Genomic DNA, 24,520 nt, shown 5'->3' with positions numbered 1-24,520 from the left:
TTACAAATTAACCCCTTTATTTTCCTCTAAATACCCCCTTAATTCTCAAGTTTTGGACATCAAAAAATTCTTACAACTTCTCTCTCTAAAAATTCTCTCTAAAAAATTCTCCTCTAATCTTTGTTTTAGTTAAAATCTCTCTAATTTAGCTTTATTTTTAAAGTTATTAGCTTATTAAAAAAACATCTTATAATTAAGTTGTTATTTTTATTTTTATAAGTTTAAGTATTGTTGTTATTATTATCTTTGTTAAAAATATTAGTTTAATTGCTCAAGTATCCTAGTCTATATTAAAAAAACTAAAAAAAAAAAATTCTTTCTTAATTTTAGTTTTATTTTTCAAGATTATTTTCTATAATTAAAAAATAAAAACAAAAAGTTCTTTAGCTTTATTTTGCATTAATTTCTTTTAATATCTCAAAATTCCAAAAAAAAAAATCACTTAATCTCTTTATTACACTTTAACTAAGGAGTAATCATCTTTTCATTCTTGATAAGTAAGAAGGGTTATCCAAAAAATTGCTACATATAGTTCAAGGGCTAATGAAGATATTAGGTGCTAAATTAGCCATAAATCTTTCATTACTCCACATTAGAAAGCCGAGCCTATTGGTGAGGTGATAGGTTACAAAAGAGGGGGGTAATTGCATTTTGCATTGCATCTCTTTCTAATGCATTTTAAATATGAAAGGTAAATACATTCATGTGTCTGCCTAAAGCATATTTTTTAGAATGACTTATTTCTTAAAGTGAGCTTAAAGACCTAGTGAATTAAGAGTTTATGTAGAGGATGTTCAAGAGTAAGGAATTACTTACCACGTCCCAAAGTTGGCCTATTAAAGAACCTTTACGACCCAAATAAGTTCCAGTTCTTTATCTCAAGTGATAGAAATTTTCAAGAGCTTTCCAACCATATCTCACAATAATTTTTTCGATTTTTCTATGATTTTTAATGATTTTTTTAGTTCAAGCTATCAAAAAGATGAAATATGCACGTTTTTCTCTTAATTGCTTTTTTTAAAAATTTTATTATTTTTTTTAAGAACCTAATGATGGTATGAAACCTATATTACACTATATTATATATATATATATATACTTCTTAACTTATGAAGTTTTAATGAAAATATTTTTAATCTTATTTTAAAAATGATTTTAGAAATAAGAGTTTTAACAAGCCTTAATTCTAAGTGTTATTTTAAGAAACTTTAATCTTATTTTAAAGATGACTTCAGAAATAAGAGTCTTTAATTCTAAATGTTGTTGTTTTTAAAATCTTTAATCTTAGTTTTTAAGATACCTTTTGAAATAAATGATGTCTTAAGGACTTTAATTTTCTTTTAAGACTTTAGAAATAAAAGTTTTAACAAGCATTATTTTCTTTTATAATTTTGTGAACCTTCTAACTTTGATTGTTTGTTTTTTAGGTAATGATAGTTAATATGAGGTTATGGCCTCATTTCCAAACATGAGGTTAAGATTAATTATTTAGTCATATAAGGTTGTAACAATTATCCATCTCCATGAAAATAAACTTATATCCCATCATAATTACTTGATGAATTAATTGACAATCAGATATGATTAAATAGTTTATTGTTCCCTTTTATTTGGAAGTAAGGCCTTGACAGGTGTCGTGTTTTACTTGGCCAATGCCATTAAGCCTAAACACATAACCCTTAAAACTTTACAAAAATTATCTTTGAGTGAATTTAAACCCAAAGTGAGATTATATAGTGAACCCTTACAGTTTTGCTCCAAAAAATACCTTGACCCACTAAAAAGTCGTCAATTGGGACGCATTTGTTGAATTGTCTTATTCAAAAGACATTTTTGGTAATCACTAATCAGGGTGATTTTCCTCAACCAAGGTGGTTCATTTTACTTTTATGAGTGAATCCGTCAAAGATCACTAAAATCCCACTTACGAAAATGACATTTATGTCAACAACCCAAATTAAAAACCCAATGGAATTGGTTATTTAAAACATGGCATCTGTCCGAACTACGAAGGTTTTGATCCGTGAGTGAATTCAAAATCTCACTATGATCGGTACGTAGTGCAACTTTGGTGTTCAAACCTACCTTGTATTAATTATTTTTTTTATGTGGTTAATATGTCTTAAAACTTGATTTTTGACAACGCAATAGTAAGAGCCCGTTCCATAGAACGGAAGAGAAGACGAGTTCTAGACGTTCGATTCTTAACCTAAACCCCAAACCCTGTGCCTTATTTCCTATTATGGAGTTAGCAGTTGATTTTTATTAAGTTTTAATTTCTTAAAATTGACTGTTTTAAAATTCGTCCTTATTCGGATAAAAATAAGGTGGCGACTCTAAGTTTTGTTTATAAGTCTTATTAGACACCTAAGTGGAACCTTTTATAGACTAATTCCTGTCCACTAAAACCCAGGTACCACAGTGTGGTGGTGGTGTCGAGGTGTTAGTGATTGGTGGCAAGAGGGAAGATAGTGGTGAAGTACTAAGGGCATGGTTATCCATAAACACTAAATGTTGGCAGTTTTGATTATTTTGGATGGCGGTATTTAACATCCCCCAATTTGAAGGCTATAATACACGAAATCGAGCAATTGTACGGAAATTCACGGAATTGTATGGGATGCATCTCGAGGTCATATGATGTTGTTTGGACCCATATACGGCCATAAGTCGGCTACATAATGGCCCCGTCGAAGCTTATAGCCAATACAAAAAGTGTGTATGGAAACTGGTAAATTAGATGCTTAAAGGCAAATTGGATGGTTCCACCTACCCAATTGGACTCTAGGAGGGTATTAGGTTATATAGGTAGCTTCTCGACAATTTTTGTTTTCGGGTCAAAAAAAGTCAAAAGTTGGCAGAATTGAAGGCTATAATACACGCTTTTTTGGCCAATTTCGGAGGTTTCGAGACCTGGTGTCGGAAAGTTTCGAGATACCAGGAGACACATCTCAGGGTCATATAATGTCATTTGAAACCACATATGATCATTATATGTTGCCATAAATGTCCGTGGTAGTCTCGAGTGTATAAAATCAATGTAAGTTGTAAACGGGTAAATTGACAGATTGAAGGCATAAATGTCTGTGGTAGCCTCGAGTTTATAGTGTGTGGCCCCGGACGATGCACCGAGTTTTTCTTTGAATATCAATACATGTTATTTAAGCTAAAAAATCATAATATATATAACTACCAAAAAATAAGTGGACAATAAAACTAATAAAACTGAATAAACGCTCTCAAATTGATATTTCGTACAAATTAAAGTATTTAGTGTATTTTAATTGAGTATGAAACATAATTAAAAGATAGAAAAGGTGGTAAGAACATTACTACATTTGTTATTGGTTTTGAGTTCAAATCTTGTGATAAACATTTTGGTTTTATACACCTATAAGATCCCATGGTTATTAAGAATTTTGTAGACATCTTTATAGGTTTGTTATGATTCCAAACCAACTTATATGACCCCGGGGATCACCCCATGCATTTAGTTTATTTTGAATTTTTTTTTGAAATTGGCCAAAAAATTGTGGATTATAGTCTTCAATTTTTAACAATTTTGACTTTTTTGAACTCGGGAAAAAAATAATGACGAGACACTTCCCATAGATCCAAACACACCCCAGGAGACCATTTAGGTGGGTGGAAGTGTGGAACTATCCACTTTACCTTTAAACTGTCAATTTACCCATTTACGACTTTCGTCAATTTCTTAACTCAAGGCAACCACAAACATTTTTGCCAACATATAATGATCATATATGGTTCAAATGTCATTATATGATTATAGGATGTATCACCTAGTATCTTAAGATTTTTTGACACCGGATCCCAAAACCTCTAAAATTGCTTCAATTTCATGTATTACAGCGATAATTTCACCTCAGAGTATGTTTGTAAATTCCAACTCCCTTCATTTTGTCATCCAACCAACTATTCACCAATTCCCATAGTTTTCACTTCCTCTATTTTATCTGCATCACTTTGTTTGGCGCATATGCCAAATGCCAATGTACTACCTTATTTGGGTCGGGTTGGGTCAGGAATAACATATCTACCGACCTTTATGAATGTACTTTAACGGTTGTACTAAACCTAAATTTATTTAAAAAATAAAAAAATAAAAACCCCACACACACACACAACTTTTACCAATTGTAAGTGAACTATAGTTTAGGAATAAGTTTTTTAACAGACGCAAATAGAAAAATTAATTTACAATTCAACCATTTATAAGGAAATCGTTCTAAAACTAAAACAATGCATCACACGGGTCATTAGAGGTTGAGTAAATACTTCGTAAGTATAATATAATTGGGTGATACGATTCAGAGGGCTGCCGGAGAGAGAAGCGGAAAGTGAGTGAGAAAGAATGGAAGCAGTGGTGGTTGACGCTGGATCCAAGCTCCTCAAAGCTGGCTTCGCCATTCCCGATCAACCTCCTCCTGTCGTATGTTTTTCATCTTTCCCCCCTTTTCTTTTCACTCTCCATTTTCTAAATTACACAAATTTAAACTATTTTTATGGAGTTGAACCTTAGTTACACAAATTTAAGCTATTTTTATGGGATACTGACATATTTCTGATTAATCACTGTGGGCCATCACAATTCTCTTTTACATTGGCTTAAATTCATGTCATTTTTTGGGAGAGGCCCACTTTTTTTTATTCAAGATTTGGGATTGAATTGAAATTTGTGTTCTTTATTTAATTTGAAGGACCAAAATCCCAGTTTAGCTTTTGAAATTACCTCATTAATTGTTAATTCGAGCTGGGTATTATAGTATTTGTGAAGAAGAAGCTTTTCCATCTGGGTTCTGAAGAAGGGTTTTGGAATGTGTAAAAAATCGTACCTTTTTCTTTTAAATTTGGGTGCTTCTTTGAATTATCGGATTGAGAAGTTTAATGGAATTATATGGTATTAGGGTGTCACTAATGACATTGATGTAGACATTGTTTGGTCTTTGTAACTCGAAAGTACCACGACTTTAATCAATTAAACTAGTCGGCATTCACATTATGAGAATTATAGTAAGTGAATAAGAAGCAAACTACATGTTTCTGAAAATCTGGAGTATGTAATCTCAATTCATCTAAACATCGTTGCCATTAATGTTTCACCTTTGTGTATCTCGGTGAGATTCATTCTAATTTCTGTATTGTGATTCAGATCATTCCTACACAAATGAAGTGTGTGCCAGAAGAGGAATCATTAAATGGTTTGGCTGTGGCTGAGGACATCACTGTTGATCCTATTGTTCGTGGTTTTGTGAGTGATTGGGATGCCATGGAAGATTTATTGCACCATCTTGTATATTCAAGCCTTGGATGGGAAATTGGCAATGAAGGCCATATTTTATTTGCTGACCCGCTGTTAACTCCCAAGGTTATTGCAAATCTGTTTGTACAATATTATGTCTAACATTTCTTATAGGTGGAATTCGAACTCTCTTCCTCCTTACCACGTGTCATTTTCGAAATTTATGAAATCTCACTCGTTTCAAACTGTTTGAAAGAGCGAGACCAAACTGTACTAGCCTATGTATCTGCTACTGCATATAATTCTTTGACTAAGCTGTTATTTCCCATATGTTAATTCTCTGAACTTGCTGGAAGAGAAGGTGATTTTTTTTGCTTTGTGTTCATGGCTAATTGGGATGGTATTCAGTCAGTGAGTTCCCTTTGTGTGCATGGCTAATTGATAGATAAACCCCTTGTCTTAACCTTTCTAACCAATTTTTTGCTTATTTTTGTAGCCTAACTCAAAAAGTGTTCATTCAATATTACTATTGCCTGTGTTTTTATATATTCTTACTTCCCACAGCTAATGTTTGTTGATTACAGGCTGTAAGAGAACGATTGGTTCAACTGATGTTTGAAAAATTCAACGTGTCAGGATTTTATGTTACTGAGCAAGCTGTATTGTCACTCTATGCAGCTGGGCGTATTTCTGGTTGCACTGTTGATATTGGTCATGGCAAGATAGGTGTGCTCAAGTGCGCCTTTTTAATAGTAGCAAAGCTCTTTACTTTTAACTCTTAATTCCATTCATCGATCTTTAGTTGTGGGGTACTTTAATATGCTGCTCATAAATAATTAGACTGTAGGCTCTTTGCTGATTCACACTGACAATATTGTGCATGTACGTGTGTCTTTATGTTTACAATTTCCTGATATGGATGTATGGGCTCGTGTTTGCATCTATATATGTTCGCGGGTGTGTGTACATGTACATGCATACATGGCTTTAAGCATGGGTAAAATATCGTTGTATACAGTAGCCTGGTGCATTGGATGATTCCAGATTCATAAAGAACTAGACTTAGCTGATAGAAGCTTTGGTTCTGCATGATTGGCAGATATTGCTCCTGTTATTGAAGGAGCGGTCCATCATATTGCCTCAAGAAGATTTGAAATTGGGGGTGCTGATTTAACCAAGCTACTTGCCGAGGAACTTGGGAAGTCTAATCCACTGGTGAATCTCCAGATTCAAGATGTGGAGAAACTTAAAGAGCAATATGCAAGCTGTGCTGAAGATGAACTTGCCTATGAAAAAATCCAGCAATCATGCCCCAATGAACAGCATATTCTGCCTGATGGTCAGGTTTGTATCTGTTCGTTTTGTGTGTGATCCTTTTGGACTGCTAGATTCTTCTTAATGCTTGATGCTACATTTTAAAAAGTGCTGTTCAGTGTACCCTGCTATGCTTTACTTGGTTTAGATTTACATTGGTTTTTCACAGGGAGTAAGCTCATTTCCAATGGATTATTTAATACTATTTCTTCAAATTTCACATTTCAATTTGTTGGACAACTTTTTTAAAACTGTGGTGTCCCTTTCTGAAGTTATGATGATATGACTTGATATTTAGGTATCCTAGAATATGGCCGGAATGAATTTCAACTTGCATTTGAAATACTTCTGCTCTGGGATTGATTGTGTAAATCGATTGAATATGTTATAGGTAATCAAAATTGGAAAAGAAAGATATGCTGTGGGTGAAGCTCTCTTCCAGCCTTCTATATTGGGTTTAGAGGCACATGGCATCGTTGAGCAACTTGTTCGTTGTATATCTACTGTATCATCAGAGAATCATCGGCAGTTGCTGGAGAGCACTGTACTATGTGGTGCCGCATCCTCTATGACCGGTAAATTACCACTTGCCTTAGATCTTCATATATATACTTTTGCTTTGCTAAAGCCTAAAGCAAGCTGATGCAGCAACTTTTGCCATTTCTTATCAAAAAATGTTGCAAGGCCTCATTGTTGTGTTTTAGTTAAGAAATTTAGTATTTGTTGTTGTGTATGATTTAAATTTGAGTATGTCTGTAGATTTGTGCACCTTCAATTAAAAGTACAAAATCTTGCCAAAGAACGCATGTAGCAACTATTAATAAAGGAGCATAAGGATAGAATAGATAACCAGTGAACTGAGAACTTTATTTTGCCTTTGTTCTATCTTGTCCTTTGCGTAAAGGTGGGAAGATCTGGTGTTGTAATTCTATTCAGTGGTGATTTATTACTTTGATAATACCCCCCCCCCCCCCAAAAAAAAAAAAAAAAAAAATTCTCTTCTTCTTCCTTAATTCTATATTTCTGTTTTCCTGTCTATTAAAATTTGGGATGCCCAAGAAATTTATCTATAGTAACAATTTTGGGACACAGGAAGTAGGTCTTTTATAAACCCACTAGTACAAAATATTGTCTGTTGTTGTGATTATTGAGAACTGTATCATGTTAGTGTTAAAATTCCTTCCAAAAAATGGATCTGCATATACTGCTAGAACTAGGCACTTGGTATTTCACGTCTTATAAAATTCTATCTGGTGGCCCTTATAATGGGCTTTAGATGTCCTACAAAAGCTAATAGAAATGTCCAGGGTTTGTTATTGCTTCTGCTAATCTGGTTTACCTTCCCTGTTACTGCAGGTTTTGAGAGTAGGTTCCAGAAAGAAGCTAATATGAGCACATCAGCTATTCATCCTTCGGTGGTGAAGGTAATCCATTCCTTTTTCATTTTGAATCTGTGTACTTGACATATATCGTATGTCTTGTATTATCGACAATATTTCTCCATTGGGGACCTTCATTTAACGTTGCTTATTGTTTTGAATTCTTCATCCAAATACAGCCTCCAGAATACATGCCAGAGAATTTGGCCCAGTACTCAGCATGGGTAGGCGGCGCAATACTTGCCAAAGTTGTCTTCCCTCAGAATCAACATGTAACCAAGGCAGACTACGATGAACATGGACCTGCTGTTGTTCACAGAAAGTGTTTCTGATAGATGCCTGCTCTTGCTTCAGTTTACTAACACTAACAAGGGCAATAGAGACTCAAAGTGATTGGATATTGGACTCACAATGGGATATCTCTGGACTCTCTAGATAATTAGGGGAACTACTGTAAGAGGAAAACCATGCGAGTGAACTCTTGAATCAACTCACTGTTATGGGTTTAACGTAACTGCTGAACTTTGCTGCAAGTAGGAAGATGATTGGTAAGGACTGAAAGATAGTGTTATTAGAAATTTAGAACTTTAATTATACCTTATTAACTACTCTTATTTTCGGCATTTGGAAGTTCTGTGACCTATGTTGGCTATGTAGATTGTTTAATGTCCTATGATTAATCTTACCTTGATATGTATGGTGATGAACATATTTTTCTTCTCATACATTGGCTTTCGATTTGAAGGCCAAAATTCCATTAGCATTCTAGTGAAATGGAATCTAGAAGATGTGGAGGACTGCTTGCTTATACCACTAAATTTACAGGCGTTGTATGTCAAAGTCATTCTAGACTCTCTTAAATCAAATTGTTTATTACGAAGTAAAATTTTGTGGTGTTACTAATTACTATAATTAGGTCAAATATGTAAAAATTAATTTGCTGAGTTAGGGCTATAGGATGCAACATCTCATTTGGTGCCAAAAATTTATGTCCAAGAGATCAATTTCCTTGTCTGATTAATGAGATTAGAGAGAAGTTTGTGGATGGGGGTTCATATGAGGAATTTTAGGTACATTAGCACGTTTGAATGCAAGTTACATAGTAAATCGTCCCTTCAGCTTATAGCACATTTGAATGCAAGTTTTCGCTGCAAGCTGTTGAAATGAAATTTATTGTGTCTAGACAATTATTCTCAGCTTAATGAAGCCAAGCACACAACAAACGTACTTTATACAGTAGTTACATAATAAATCATCCCTTCAAATAATACAATGTACTAGGAGAATAATTACACAAGTAAATATATATTAACACTTAACTCGAATATGATCTCCTTCCCTTAGAATCCGAATTACTGTAAATTAGTTCTGTAGGAGATCTTCAATGATTTATACCGGCAAATGATCACGGGCTATACACCTAAAACTAATTAACTTAAGTTTGTAGAACCACAAGAGCTATACATATTGAAAAAGATCAGGGTCTAGAGCATTTACTCAAGGGCCGCGTTGCTGGGAGCAATAGGTTTTGGAGGGTGTAAACTGAGCTTGGAAAGCTGAGAATCAACGTCATTATAACTCTTGCCACGACGATGAACTGCAGGATTCTGCTTCTGTCGTGGCCGTGGCTGATTATGGCTCAAATTTCGTTGGAGCTGGTACAGGTACTGAAGCCTAGCAAGTTCTTTATCTAAGATTTCCTGTTCCACTGAAACATGATTTTGTATGTTTAGGCATATTGTTATTCCATTGACCATTGATGCAGAAAATAGAACCAAGCAGATGAAATTGATCTGGTTATATAAATTATTGACATATTACTCACTTGATTTTATGTAATGCTCCTGCGATAAACTCTCTAACCGTTGTTTTAATGCTCTATTCTCCATACCAAGTATAAGATTTTGCTGGTCGAGGAATTCTAGCTGTGCTGATACTTCAGCTCCTGCTGCCTGCATTAGTAGATGTATACTATGTATGAGGAGATTATGAAATCTTACACAATGCTTTATTGTAATACTATGTTACTCAAGACTTTGGTACTCATTACTGTACTTAATTAGTTGTCAGACAGGGGAAATGTGCAGGGAAAAGAAAAGATTACCTGCAAAACTTGGGCATTTCTCTCCAGCTCTGCAATATATTGAAGCTTCCTGACACGTGACCTTCGAGCATTATGCCTACATCATTTTTGCAAATCTGAGAACTTGATCGAATGTTTTCCAAGCAACTCATACACATCTTTTGAAAGTATAGCGTGAATTTAGGCACTCAATTGTTTATTTTATTTCATCTTATTAAAGTGTTTTATTGAAGTGTGCATGTTTATACTTAGGCAATCCTTCAGTAGAGAAATCATTACTACTGATATGATGAAGGAACTAATTCTTACTGTTTACGTTTTGCATCAGAATTCAATGCAGCAGGTGGTTTCAAGTGAGAGCAGTCGCCTCCTCCACCAGAAGAATTTTCCGTTTCAGGTTTATTCCCTACAGATTTTATTACATCTGGTTCTGGTGAACAAGACATACCTAAGGCCTGACAATCAGCATCTTCCTTGGCATTTATGAGGCCATTTGGTAATAATGATGGATGAGTAGAAGTTGAGGGTGATTTCCCCAACTTATCTTGCTGTTGCTTATTACTTGCAGTCACAGCATTTGACTTCTCGGTGTTAAATGAAACTTGAGGGATCCTATTGAAATTGTGGGGCATTTGGTTACTATAAGAAAGTGCCCCAATAACGTTCCTCAACCACAACTCATCCGCACTAGTATCTACAGCAAAGTATGCAGAAGAGTCACTTGCAGAACGTCGATGTGTTCTATTAATCGGACTCTCTGGCTCATTTAGGAGATCCTCAAGCCAAGGTGGTGGTTCCTCAGATAAAACATCTGTGGGACAAGAGTTTGGCACATTGACCTGTTTGTCAGTAGGAATTAGACCACAGTATTGAGCTTGAGAAGGGCCTTTCGGAGGAAGAGACATTGGACCCCTGCACGGGCCGCTTTGGATGTCTGAGAACCCTTCTGGGGTGTTTGCCATACATTCAGCAAGCATTTTTTCTCCTGAGAAGGGATCATGTAACTTATAAATGATAAATCCAAACAAGCAAATCCAAACTTCACTAAATTTAATATGCACATTCAAACATATTAATCTAAAATGAAATTTTGAATAATGATATTACCTTTTACAGGTTCTCAGAGGAATCTGAATTCTGAAGAATCTTAAAAGACTGATATAGGTGTAAGGAACTATCAAGTATCAACTATGGATGCTTGCCTACCTCGAGAGCACCCTACATATCTATCTTCACTATAGTCATGTCTTGGCTAGTAACTGCAATAAATGAAGCAAATATTTCATCAAAACAAAAAGTTTTAACAGATGAAAGCTCCTTTTCCTTTCAGTACTTTGTCACTCAAACATAGCGTTGAATCTGTTTCATAAGTCAAGTCCATAACATGCAACGCGCATTTAGACAATTCAAAGAGTATTGTTTTATCACTACAACAGAATATATCTAAAATGGTGATGTCATGAACACAAAAATCAGTACACAACCAAATACGGCATTTTATTAAAAGGAAAACTACCCGGAATGCCTGTTGGCTGTTGCAAACTAAAGTCCTAATTATATGGAAATTTTTCCATATTCAGAAATCTGCAGCAAATCTAATACTTCTATCTTAGCTAATAATTTCCAAAATTCTGATGACTTTCTAAATGAAAATTTTCCCCTTGTATTGGGTTAGCGTACATTCTTGGCCTTTAGGCATCATCTTCTGTTCATCTGTTGCATCAACTTATATTGTAATAATTTTACATTGCTTATTACATTATTCATGCATGTTTAATCTATTAATGTATTTGAAAGAAATTCGAGATCATACAAGATGTCATTATATTACAAAAGAGGAAGAGGTCTCTTTGTAGTTAAGCTTGAGATATTGAAATCCAACACTTAAATAATACAAGTACACGTCTAAAAAATAAAACATGATTAAAGACCGCGTAAATTGTAAATGAGAAGAACTTTAAGGACAGGAAACCACATTGTTTAACAAAGAGGTGTACCAGAAAGCAGAAAGGTGGGATGTCACGGTGGTTCGGGCAGCAGATGATCTCTTCTTGCACGTCGCCGTGACTTCCCTATATTGCCATAAGCAAAATTATAAGAAAATGAAAAGCTGAAGAATTTTGGTTAATGAGAAAGCAAGAAAGAGGCGCTTTTCCCGCAATGAAAGCTAAAAGCTGTTAATGTGATCCACCATTTTCGTTTTATAGATTTCCCTCATATTTTGTTGAGTGCATTCTAAGGTTTAGATAGATTTGAGGTGTATAATTAAGCTACACAATAGCCATTGCCTATTGTCTTTATCTTCAATTACGGTTGTTAACTAACTTAATTGGTAAAACCGTAAAAATGGGAGGATAATATCAAGGTTGTGAAAATCAAACGTTGTTTACAACATTGCTCCGTGTAACTCTCTATGAGCAAAAATACATAAATGAATCTTAAAATGCAATTTGGTTTAACAATCTTATGGAAAAAGTGGATGTCTATTAGCATAAATGGTTTAAATCTTATTCACATTAATGTCATTAATATATAGATACAACGGGGGAGTAATGATACACCATACACGTTAATGATTTGATTAATATTCTTATATCATACTTTTTGTTTTAATTTTGTACTTAAAGATGAAATTTGGATGGTTTACAGAAATCACTATGAAATAATTCTGGAGATGAAATTTGGATAATTTACAGAAATCGAATGATAACATAAAAATTCCAACGAGTCGTATGATCAAAAGAAAATATTCATTCATTGCACATTTGCCTTCTACATTTGATTGTGAAATTCAACAAGATGTATATTGATAACCAATGAAAAAAATTAGATCAATATTATGGTAACAACTTTACAAAGTAGCAGCGAAGTGGAACAAGTGTAGGATTGTTTCCCTAGCCCAAGGCTAAGACTCTATCACAAGTCCACTGCTATCCCTAATGCCAATTTCAAATTCCCACTCGTAGCACCCATCAGTAAATCAGCATCAGGATTTTGAGACTATAAACAAGATCTTTATTCTTAAATCTAATGCTTCTCCATTTTACTGCTGGTTAACACCCGATGCAGATGGAAAGCTTCACCTTGATCTCCGTTTAAAGATCGTCTTTCCAAGCAGCAAGCAGATAGCTGCCTTAGCAACTTTTCAAGCTGTGAATGCAAGCAACTCAATGAATCTTTCAGGCCAGGATTAGTTGACAAGATCATGGCATTCACTGCGTCAGCAACAACTTCTCGTTGTGATTCTTTGAGAAGATGTCCAACTGGAGAATTCAAGGGTTCTTCGTAGGCCAACAAGGCAACACATTCCTACAAAAAATTGAAGATCTAAGAATCTCAGAAATTCAGAAATCAAAACAGAAGTATTATAGCTGAAGAAAGACTCTTCTGAATCTTATACAACAGATTTGTCCAAAATGACCAATGGATTCTCAGCCTCTCATGATGTAGGTAAGTGAAAATTTAATAGTGCAGGAAAGTAATAAGCATGCAATTACTACATGACTCCATTACATTCCGTATTCCAAAAGGCTAGACATAACAAAGATTAATTCCACAGGGATAAAATAAGTATCAAATTTCAAAACAGAGTTACCCGAACAAGTTCCTTATATTCTTCTTGACCAAAAAATTTGGCCAGCTCTACCCTTCCGTATTTGACAGCATCTTCCAGCTTCCCAACCTACATTGCAAAGTTGGACATCACATAAGAATGCATCAAAAGAAAGTATTTTTAACTATTCAGGACAGACCAGTAGGGGGGGGGGGTTGGGGTTAATAATGCAAGATGATTTCATGCAAACAGCTACTAGCGTAATGATACATAAACAGAAAAAAAGACATACCCGAACCAATTCTATGAACTTTTGAGAATGAAGCAGAAAACAAATGGGAGAGTTGTCATCCTGCAATAGGAAAATATTGACCAGAAACCAATTAGAATCTGATATGTATTCAAACAGAGCAACAGGAAGTTCTGTACATGCAAAGGATTTGCAAACAACCAAGTACTACTGTTTCGAAATCATGGTTACACTTTCCTAATTTGGCTGTTTCAAAATAATGGTTAAACATTGCCTTTGTCCAATTTATGACGTTGATGTGACCCACATATTTTATTCATTTCCTGACCCTAATTATACATATCATTACACTTTTGGGTCCACGAATTATTTTTTTCCGTTATTGTTTTCCTTCATGATTCAACTTAATCCATTTCACTCTTACTTTACAATTCCTTGGTTATAACGAAAAGTGAAGTACAACCGTTAATTTAAAACTGAGGGAGGAAGATACACGTCTTTCCTCTTAAGGATATTGAAGAGCAGGAAAAAACAAAAAGATGCATAATGGGTATATTATATTCTGGAAGGAGGGGAGTAGAGAAGAGAAAACTTACAAGACTACAATAAGGAATAAAACCACAGCAGGATTTTAATGCTAAACTATGAAGCTCAAACAACTCACCAGGATAGTCTGAGGATACCAGTCACGAAGTTTATCAAATGCAGCATCAATCTTCCCTGTTCTGATCAACTTCATAACCAAGATGAACATGTCAATACCAAGACTCAAAGAGCTTCTGGCAACAAATTGGACGCTAAGAAAGAATGACAAATTATAAAACAACCAAACAAGGTAATTCTTCTAGTAAAGAAATCCCACTTTTAAACAGATTAAGCAAGAAAAGATGAAAGCATTTTTGTTTTTGAATATAGTACTCCGTAATATAGTTGTATAAATGTGGATTCTGTCAAAGCTAAAGCATTCTAGATTCGAGGTATAGCAAGTATACTATCTAATCAAGTATAGAGCACAGTAAAACCAGGAGTCGCATTATTACTAATAGTATAAGGAATTAATGGATGCAAACTCTACAAAGGCATTTTGTCTAGATATACAAAAGGTTGAACTGAGCAAATAAATTAGAATGTGCTCAGAATTGGTAATCAAAATAGACAGATTTGTTGAAATAATACCTGGCGAAGAGTCTTCCTCTGGTTGAGTGCATACATGTCGTCTTGCTCAATAAATCCATTTTGTTGAGATAAACTGATGGGTGGAATTGAAGTACTAGTGGCCATGTCAAACACGTTAAGTGTGTCTTCATAGCCATAGTGTAGCAAGTATGAGCGGACAATTCTGGTATTCCATAACCACGCATTAGACAAAGATCTAACATTGAACACATATATCATGATACACAAGACATAATATTCTTATAATGCCATGGTAAACATAATGAGAGAAGCAGAAGATTTAAGTTGATAACTGTCAAATCTATAACAAGACCATCTACAAGACTACAAGACAGGTCTGAAGGCAGGAATGATCTATCTCACTAAAGCTTCGCAGAAGCCATACAATATGACACAAAAGACAGTCACCATATATAAGCAGTAAGCCACACACCATACAAGCACTTACTATGTATTTTCTATTTTAAAAAGGCTATAGCTAGTCAAAGCCAAACACAACATGCTTAACAAAGATTCTGTTCATGACAGTTCCTTGAATAAAGTCATTACCCATAACTAACATTCTGCGGCAGAGATATCTTTTCGATCATGCTTTGCTGCTTCAACCTTTCCTGCGCTTCATAAGCCTAATGAATGGAATACAAATGAGTGAAAAAATTATAATGTACAGAAAGACTACAAAGAACAGACATACAGAAACTAACAAGAAGTCCTAAGCATCAATCTATTTTATATTATTATATTACAAAAATAGTAATCAATTATATAATAAAAATAAGGATAAAAATAGTAATCAATTATTTTAACTAACAAAATAAAGGTTTTAGAAAAGGTTAAGTGAGAAGGTTAATTACTGAGTAACCATCTCTGGCACATTCTAGACATTCTTTACATTAAAAATTTATAGGGAAACTAATAAGCATGTGCACCATAACTGAATCCAGTTTATAAACACATCAGAAAAGACTTGCCTTGATATCAAAGAGAAAAGGTTCTTTCCCAAAGTTCACAATAACCCTGCACAGTTTGAAAAAAATAATATTGTCATGCCACTCCATTATCAGAACACAGAACTTGAGAAATTCCACAGTTAAGTTTTCTAACTCCGTCCTAACTCACCCCCACACAAAAAAAAAAAGTTATATCATAATATATAGAAGTAACTTAATATCCATATATATACAGTCATACACTAGTTTAGAATTTGCATGAACTACTAACTTGATAGTCCTAAGAAAACAGGCATGGTTGCATGAAATTTTTTTTAAAAAAATATTAAAAATAGAAAGGCAGGATAGGACAAAAGGAATAGAAAACGACAGAGGTCACATGAATTGAATATCTATGCTTTGACAACAGAGGTCAGGCATTGAATATCTATGCTTTGGCAACAGAGGTCAGGCATTGAATATCTGCTTTGTAATAGCACAAAAGTGATGATAGAAGAGAGCTATAGCTCACTGTCACTATATCAGCATATGATCAGTCACAACAGACAAACAAAACTACAACTTCAACATATTATGGTAGAGCAAAATTTCAGGTCAGCAGGCACTGAAGTCAATGGCCAATTGTGGACTTAAAGTAACAATTTTTGTGTTTATGTATTGAGGAGCAAATTTTAAATCACCAGGGTACAGGTCCCAAGCCCCATTTCCCACCCACCCACTCCCCCCCCCCCCTCCAAACATAAAAACAAATATTAAAATAAAGTAAAGACAAAATCGAATTATAACTATTCTTATATCATTTAATACCAAGCTCATAAATGAAGGTGAATGGTTGAAATGCAAACATACTCTTCACGCTGGCTGTGAACAGCTACCGTAGGAAACAGTTGACTCTTCACATCTTTGTACACCGTTCCCACAACAATCCCATTTTTGCTGGAAATTCAACATAGTAAATATCCGTTAGCACCAGGTACTTAAAAAGCTGAAACCAATGGCAAGTAAGGAACTAAAACCAAAAACACATTTACAAACAGGCAGAAAACAATTGCTTACAACTCCAATTAATAAAACTACTTGCAAACTTCATTGAGATGGAACTTCTACTTTCATTCTAATGCTGTACAAAGTAGTAGCTGTCTTACGTAAAAAAGACTTCTTGAGAAGCATAATTGATTCCTCCACCAACTGTATCACCAGTAGTGAAGCTAGGGCCAAACGTCTCTCCTTTTCCATGACCACGATACAGCAATCCATCATCTCCATGATAACCATAACTGTTTGCTTCCCACCTGTCAATACAAGTAAGGAAAACAATAAATAAGATACTGCTTAAACCAACTCTTTAATGACCAAGTAGGGGATAAGGGAGAGAGAGAGGGGGGGGGGGGGTACAAAGTAAAGCCTTGCAGACAAACTCAATAAGCAAAAACAAAAACAAAATCCAAATGCAAGTGACTTCACATTTACCATTATTCCACTATCTCTTTCACAAAAAAAAAAAAAAAACATCAAGCAAACATCATGTTCAATCAGTGAGGTTTTGAAGTGAAGTGGTGTTGTAAAGGTATGTTTCAAAAGGTAATGAGCATACATAGATGTGCAAGTGAGCACTTAGGAAGCTCACAATGTTTTCATTTAGTTTAGATATAGGTTCAGCTACACATGTGACTTCAAAAAAAAAGTTGAACTACAAAATGCTACTAGCTAGAAGCATGTAAATCCTTAATTTTCACCAATTATCAGATCTAAAATATTTCAAAGTATGTAGAACTTATAGTTTGTATATTCTAAGAATCCTTATCAGCAAAAACAAATTTGATCACTTTCATACACAATGAAGAATTTTTTGGTAAAAGAATACGAAATTCTTCATTTTGAGATATTGATGATTTGATGGAATAGCAGGACAAAAAAAATTATCTTCTAATCATACTAATCTGATTAGTGTATGATTAAAATAAAATTTTAAAATTCAGGAAATACTATAAAAACATCAGAAGATCAAAAAAGAAATTCACACGTTACACAAGTTTCTCTTTAGAAAAGAAACAATGAAAGCTTGTTGAAGTTGTTGAAGTCTCTAGCGCTGAGTTTGGATAGCAACATTGAAAAGAAGGGAAAGGAAGGAAAAAAGAGGGAAAAGTGAGGGAGGGGAGGGAAAAAGTGACCTTCCACTTTTCTTCCAAATCTCTCCTATAAGTCCTATCGAAAAAAGGGGAAATGTATCCATCACATTCCCTTCCCTTCCGTTCCCTTCTCTCCAAACCTTTTTATCCAAACACAATGTTAATTATTGACAGTTTCCCACAAAAAACAAAACAAGTTACAAAGATCCTGTAACAGTAGCACTAACAGGTAAGGAGATCCTAATTACATGTAATAGACTAACTAAGGAGGGGTAGTATGGGAATTCTAGTAATATTAGTTTACTAGGTTAATAGTCCTTGGTATATATAAAGAGAGAGAGGGGGGGGGGGGAAGAAAAAGGTAGGCAGAATTTTGGTGAACCCATGAGAGAGTTGTGACCTAAAGCCATTGATAGGGAGTTGTGAGCTAAACACAATTGGAGCTCAATAAGCTAAACCTATCTTTTGTGTAATTCGTGTTCTGTTAATTATAGCATCAATCTTTCTTATCTATCTCATAGTTCTATAATGTCCCTCCATTGCTACTGTATAAATTCTTGGACAGTCATCAAAAGCTTCAACCTTTCTCTTTATTTTGTTCTGTTTTCTAGTCTTATTAGTCTCTTTTGGGTTGCTGCTAGCAGTCCATTACAAATTACAGTACCACTAACAAGTTGAAAAGATCCTAATACAGTACCACTGGCTCGTCTCCATCACGTATAGCAAACAAATTCTACTTTATAGTAATAAATTGCACAGCACAATAAAACATAGGCTAATCAATATCACTTCCCAACCCTACAAATAGCTTCCCAAATGTACCAAGAACCAATCTTCCACACCCCTACAAAGGCTACAATAGATTCCCAGCAAACAAGCAAAACTTCATATATCATGATATGTTCCTCCCAAACTTTGCACATTACAAACACCACACTAATCCAGAATACAACCATGATCATCTCACATATCAAGGTGTGATACATCATACACGATAAATGGACCATTGAGTCCATAGCCTATCACGCTTAACACAGCTGCTCGTCACTGATACATATGCAAATCAATTTCAGTTCCCAATCCTAAAATTAGTTCCATTATTGTATCAAAAACTTGTCTACCACAATCAACAATAGAATCCTAACGAGCAAAGAATGAACATGATGGATTCCTCTAAACTTTGTACACTTCAAACACAACAATTACTTACGATACTACCCCAAATCATACAATAATTACCAGTTTACCACCACCCATATCACATATCAAGAGACAATACATCATACACAAAAAAGTGCACATTCTGAGTCCCAATGCAACTGAACATATCCTCTATGTATACCGCTAATATAACAACAAACAATAAACAACAATGAACAAATATCAATTCTTAAAAACTCCAATGCAATTATCATTTTCGACAACATTTCCGACTAATTATACAATTATCAAATATCAACAATGATCTTGAATCTCAATCAATTACCAAATACTAATTCATAAAAACACCACCGCAATTGAAAATTAAAGAAAAGAATCCAAAAAACAAACCCAGGTTGTCGGCGCATCTTGAAGCTATCAGTAGTGAAACCAATAGCAATCTGACCTTTAGCACCAGCGTTAATCACCTTCATTTCGAAGTAATACATGAGTCGTTTCACCGGAGCAGGGTGATTCGCTTGAATAACACCGACATCGTGGCCGTGCAAATTAACACCTGTATATTCAACCGACAGTTTATCAGTCGAAACCACCAAGAATCCGCCGGAGCTGTTAATGGTGTTCAATTCCGTCGGAATTGCTTCGTTTTCATTGTCGAGTTCTTCGCTTGAAGATGCGCTCAGTTTCGCTTGCTCGAGGAAGTAATTGCTGATTTGTTCTTGCTGATTTGCCACCATTTTTGTGTCAATTCTAGAAACCCTAGTTCATTTGATTGGAATTTGAAGCTGGAAATTGGGAATTGATCAAAGAAAAAAACCCTAGGTTGATCGATCGAGAAGTTGGGAATGGTGTGGAAGTTGAGAAGGGAGAAAGAGAAGAGGTGGCCGGTGGGTTCGCTGATTTTTTTTTTAACATTTGGGGACAATTTAGACTTTTCACTTGATTTTTTTAAGCGAATTAAAAGTTTTTTTTTTCTTTTTTTTTCCTTCTTTCAAAAAAAAAAAAGATTTATTTTACGAAAGTAAAAATAAATTCATTAACAAATCGTCACACACTCACGAGTTAGGGCCTGTTCTCATATGTTGAAATTTAGTTCAGTTCAGATCAATTCAGTTCAGCTTCTAATTTCCTTCTCTTATAAAATATTCATTTCGTTTCAGTTCAGTTCAGTTGAGTTCAGTCAAATGAGAACAGGCCCTTAGTATGTATATAGGTACTCCATACTCAATGTACTTGAATTATTTTATGTCTTATGTTATTTTGCTTAAAATCTTGTGTTATTTTGCTAAAATAATATGTTATTCATTTATTTACTTCAACATCATGCGTAAAAAAAATACATTTATCAAAAACATATACTTATATAAAAACTAACATATATAAAAATTGAAATAATAAGAGATTAACATCAAAATAACATAAATTTTATAAACCTCGAGTACAGCGAAATGATGATCAATGTTGAAAAAAAAAACATGCAAATATAAAGTAACATATACTTATTTAAAAATAACATATATATATATATATATTGAAATAACAAGAAGTTCATATTAAAATAATAAAAAACTTTGTAAATTTTGAATACTATGCACACGGTACTTCAGGAGTAGCATAGAATTTGCGATTCATTGTAACTTTCAATCTGTCATTGTACGGAGTAGATAAGAGGATAATTTCCATCTACTTAATTTGCTTGCATTCGAAGAACTGAAACCTTTTGTGACACCATGATTTTTCAACAACTAACCAAAATTATGATACTCTACCAATAATAAACTCAACTCATACTCATACTCTATAAATCTCATCGAAAAAGAACACACAGTTTTTTACATAATATGTGGTATAATTTTTTCTAATCTCTTAATGCCTATAATAGAATCTCTATTACCATTAATTTTAAAACGAGCATGGCTCGGGAATTATATAGTTTCGACCTAAAAAAACAAATTAAAACACCATTAGATAGCTTTTCAAATATATATTCTATCTATGTTTATAAAAATACAAATCAATCCACCACATGCTCTTCTCTTTTTAAATTTCGTTACAATTCCTTTCACTTCATACATCGATGTGCGTTTGTAAAACTATAGTTTGTAAAACTATGGGTTCGTTTGGCATCGGTTTTCTGTTTTTTGGTTTTTAATTTTTTTAAAACCATATAAAATATGTCACATAACGAGTCAAAATTTATTTAAACTTATTAAAATCATGATAATTTTGAAAACTGGCAACAAAAAAGTGGAAACACCTTTTCTTGTTTCTTGTTTTTGGTTTTTAGGTTTCAAAAAAACTAAAAACTGAAAACAAAAAACGATGTCAAACAAGCCCTATAATAATGGTTTGGTTTTCAATTATTTAATAACAAGAAATCACCAATACATATATAACAAATGCAATTATTTGATACAGATCACCAATACATATACAACAAATGCAATTATTTGATACGGAGTATTCTTTAATTATTATGCAATTATAGAATTTAATTTTGACAATTGGTACTTTGCTAATTATTTTTAAGACATTATGCAAAAATATAACAATAACAAGAGATCACCAATACATATACAACAAATGCACGCACAAGTTATAATGATTTTTTTAACATTTTTTTTCTTCAATCCAAATCACTATAATTTATACGATCCATTGAGTACTTTTGTAGTTCAAACTTAGACAATATAATGTTTTGTATCAAATATTCTTAAAAAAAAAAATAAAAAAAATCTAAGTTAGACAAAGTTTTAATTACAAATAACATGATAACTCAACAAAATTATATAATATAACAAGATGACAAAAAATTGAAAGTTATTTAAGTAATTTAAATGTTTTTAGCATAAGTAATTATTCATAATTCGTGGGAACGAGTCCAAAATCAAATTAAAGATATTAATAGTAATGAGCTAATTATATAGGCGTGCATCTTATGCAATTAATTAATAAAAGTATCATGATTTGGAAGGAAAGTTATTGCTTGACTTGAAAGTTGATATGGAGTATTGAGTTTATTATTACAAGGGAAATGCAAAGTATTTCTTGTATTCAAGACTGTTCTTTGCTCCGCGCACCAAAGTTAGAAACCCTTTACTACTATGATATTGTTGTCACGGCACCTTAAAGTTAAGTGGGATCTTTTGTCTATTAATTAATTTAAATAGCCGAACTCCGGACTCATTCTGAAGCTCCAAGTATTCTACCCATCAAATATGCAATCTGTACCCTACACCGTTTGGCAATGATTCTAACATTCACTCATTTATCCCCTTTCAGCAGCTAAACAACTTCAATGCTTTTTATCAATCTTCTACACCTTTCCTGATTAAGCCTCTGGATGATATTCGTTGCTGTTAGTTTTCCTTGCACCATTGACAAATTCGAATATGATTTTCTCAGCAACCGTTCTCTCATTTTCCATTCCTATGAGCCTAACAAACTTGGTTATCTCGTTCCCATTACCTTCTATGACCTCAATTAGAGAACGTGACATATAATGCATGCGTTGAAGGTTATGGCTAATGATACCCAAAGAACTTGCTGGAACCAGCTCATAAGAAATACCCGACTTGGGAAATCAAAAGGGTCCTATTTATCAGGTGATACAATAATAACAAAGCAGCAACTATAGAGAATTGAGAAGAATGAAAACCTAAAATCAAACATACCCGGTGCTTCAAGATTTACAAATATGTTATGTTGGGTCAGTGTGGTCCAAATTCCAAAGCCCAACTCATTATATGTCAAAATGGTGGAAGAATCTAGAATTAGTGAATGCTCGTGAAGGTTCTACATTTATGTGGACAATTTGAAGAGCTTGTGTGTAGAAAATGTCACACACTTCCTCCACCCCCATACATCACCTATAAATATAAGGTGTTGGGCATCATTTGGAGTATGTATCCACCTACATCATCCTCCAATACTCCGATACCCTCATACACTCTATGAATTTCGTTCCCTCCATTCTTACAGAGAATTTACCTATAAATACAGCTCTCTAAGATATCTATTATGATCGGAGTTTTTACATATACACAATCTCCCTAATCCACTATTCCTACTTTGTAATACTCTTCTGTGAGTTCTTATAGTGAGAATTTTCTTGTAATACTCACCCTTTCTCGTCATTCGTGGTTTTTTTTTTTATTATTATATAAATTTTCCCACTTTATTGTGTGTCCAATTCTCTACTACTTATCTTGCCTTTATCTTTCTTCTAATTATCTTTGGTGTACTTTTGTGATTCATATACATTCAATGTATTATTTATATATATATTAAAAAAAAAAAAAAAAAAAAAAACGCTTCCAATGGAAGTGCTGAAAGGGTTCTAGCTAGGAAGGCAAAACAGTTTGATAACACATGTTGCAATTTATTTATATCAATTATAACTTTAATCTATGTCAACATCAAAATATTAAAATATACCTTTGAGGGGTGGAAACATTGGGGGCATTCTACGCATCATGAACCCTTGAGAGCCCGTGTATAAAGGATAAAGATGATTATATCATCATTACCATTATTAGTTAGTTATTAACATCTATAACATTAATAAAAAAATGATAAAATATACTATGTAATGAACATTACTTATATATACCCATCACAAAATTCAAAGAACATTTTACAATATGCAATGAACATTATATCACAAATAAAAATACATTACAAAGAACATAGACGCATGTTCTTTTCACTCTTTTATGGTACAAATATGTTCTTTTTAATTTAGGTATATTTTCATTATATTTTAAAAGTATGTTCTTTTCACCATAATTGTATGTTCTTAACATGTACTTCCTCCGTTTTCTTTTACTTGCAACACTACCCTAAAAAGGAAATGTCACAATATTTGCAACACACTATAAAAGGAAAGTTACTTTAAGGAAAAACTATACTATATCCCTTATTTAAAGCACATGACCCGCTAAATTACACTTCTAACAACCATTCATCCTATTTTAAAGTTTATAATATCATGTAAACCCCACCTTTCTTAATTACCGCGCTAAAGAGTGTGTTGCATCTAAAAGAAAACGGAGGAAGTATATATTATGTTCTTTCTGCGAAACGTCTGTACCATGCAAGGTACCTACGCTTATAGGAACCACACACTGCACGAGTATATATAGTACAAGATTAGAACATTGAACTGACCAAACTATCACTAGATACAATATGTGACTAGGTACGTTAGCTAATTATTAGGGATATACTTTGACTATCAAAATTAAAGAGTAAATCAAGGGA

General features: G+C 33.7%; 3 protein-coding genes across 3 annotated transcripts; 1 reads left to right on the top strand and 2 right to left on the bottom strand.

The window, feature by feature from the left end:
• The first annotated feature begins 4,171 nt into the window (after nucleotides 1-4,171).
• On the top strand, nucleotides 4,172-8,681 carry LOC110714156 (actin-related protein 7-like). Its single transcript, XM_021892627.1, has 7 exons — nucleotides 4,172-4,453; nucleotides 5,174-5,389; nucleotides 5,848-5,989; nucleotides 6,363-6,607; nucleotides 6,969-7,152; nucleotides 7,934-8,001; nucleotides 8,136-8,681. Exons 1-7 carry the CDS (start codon nucleotides 4,376-4,378, stop codon nucleotides 8,286-8,288), a joined length of 1,086 nt encoding a protein of 361 aa, XP_021748319.1. The 5' UTR covers nucleotides 4,172-4,375; the 3' UTR covers nucleotides 8,289-8,681.
• A 500-nt stretch (nucleotides 8,682-9,181) lies between these two features.
• On the bottom strand, nucleotides 9,182-11,160 carry LOC110714268 (basic leucine zipper 34-like). Its single transcript, XM_021892768.1, has 4 exons — nucleotides 10,349-11,160; nucleotides 10,061-10,136; nucleotides 9,782-9,908; nucleotides 9,182-9,664 (listed from the first exon to the last, which is right to left on the bottom strand). The coding sequence occupies exons 1-4, from the start codon at nucleotides 11,014-11,016 to the stop codon at nucleotides 9,450-9,452; spliced, it is 1,086 nt and encodes a 361-aa protein (XP_021748460.1). The 5' UTR covers nucleotides 11,017-11,160; the 3' UTR covers nucleotides 9,182-9,449.
• A 1,612-nt stretch (nucleotides 11,161-12,772) lies between these two features.
• LOC110713950 (ran-binding protein 10-like) lies at nucleotides 12,773-20,355 on the bottom strand. Its single transcript, XM_021892402.1, has 10 exons — nucleotides 19,649-20,355; nucleotides 17,114-17,260; nucleotides 16,818-16,904; nucleotides 15,990-16,035; nucleotides 15,568-15,644; nucleotides 15,019-15,181; nucleotides 14,507-14,575; nucleotides 13,885-13,944; nucleotides 13,635-13,721; nucleotides 12,773-13,348 (listed from the first exon to the last, which is right to left on the bottom strand). The coding sequence occupies exons 1-10, from the start codon at nucleotides 19,993-19,995 to the stop codon at nucleotides 13,067-13,069; spliced, it is 1,365 nt and encodes a 454-aa protein (XP_021748094.1). The 5' UTR covers nucleotides 19,996-20,355; the 3' UTR covers nucleotides 12,773-13,066.
• Nucleotides 20,356-24,520: the final 4,165 nt, after the last annotated feature.

The sequence above is a fragment of the Chenopodium quinoa genome, unplaced genomic scaffold (genome assembly GCF_001683475.1).
Source record: "Chenopodium quinoa cultivar QQ74 unplaced genomic scaffold, ASM168347v1, whole genome shotgun sequence".
In the NCBI taxonomy this organism is placed as follows: Eukaryota; Viridiplantae; Streptophyta; class Magnoliopsida; order Caryophyllales; family Amaranthaceae; genus Chenopodium; species Chenopodium quinoa.
The sequence above is the reverse complement of the archived record's forward strand: the minus strand, read 5'-3'. Positions and strand labels throughout refer to the sequence as shown.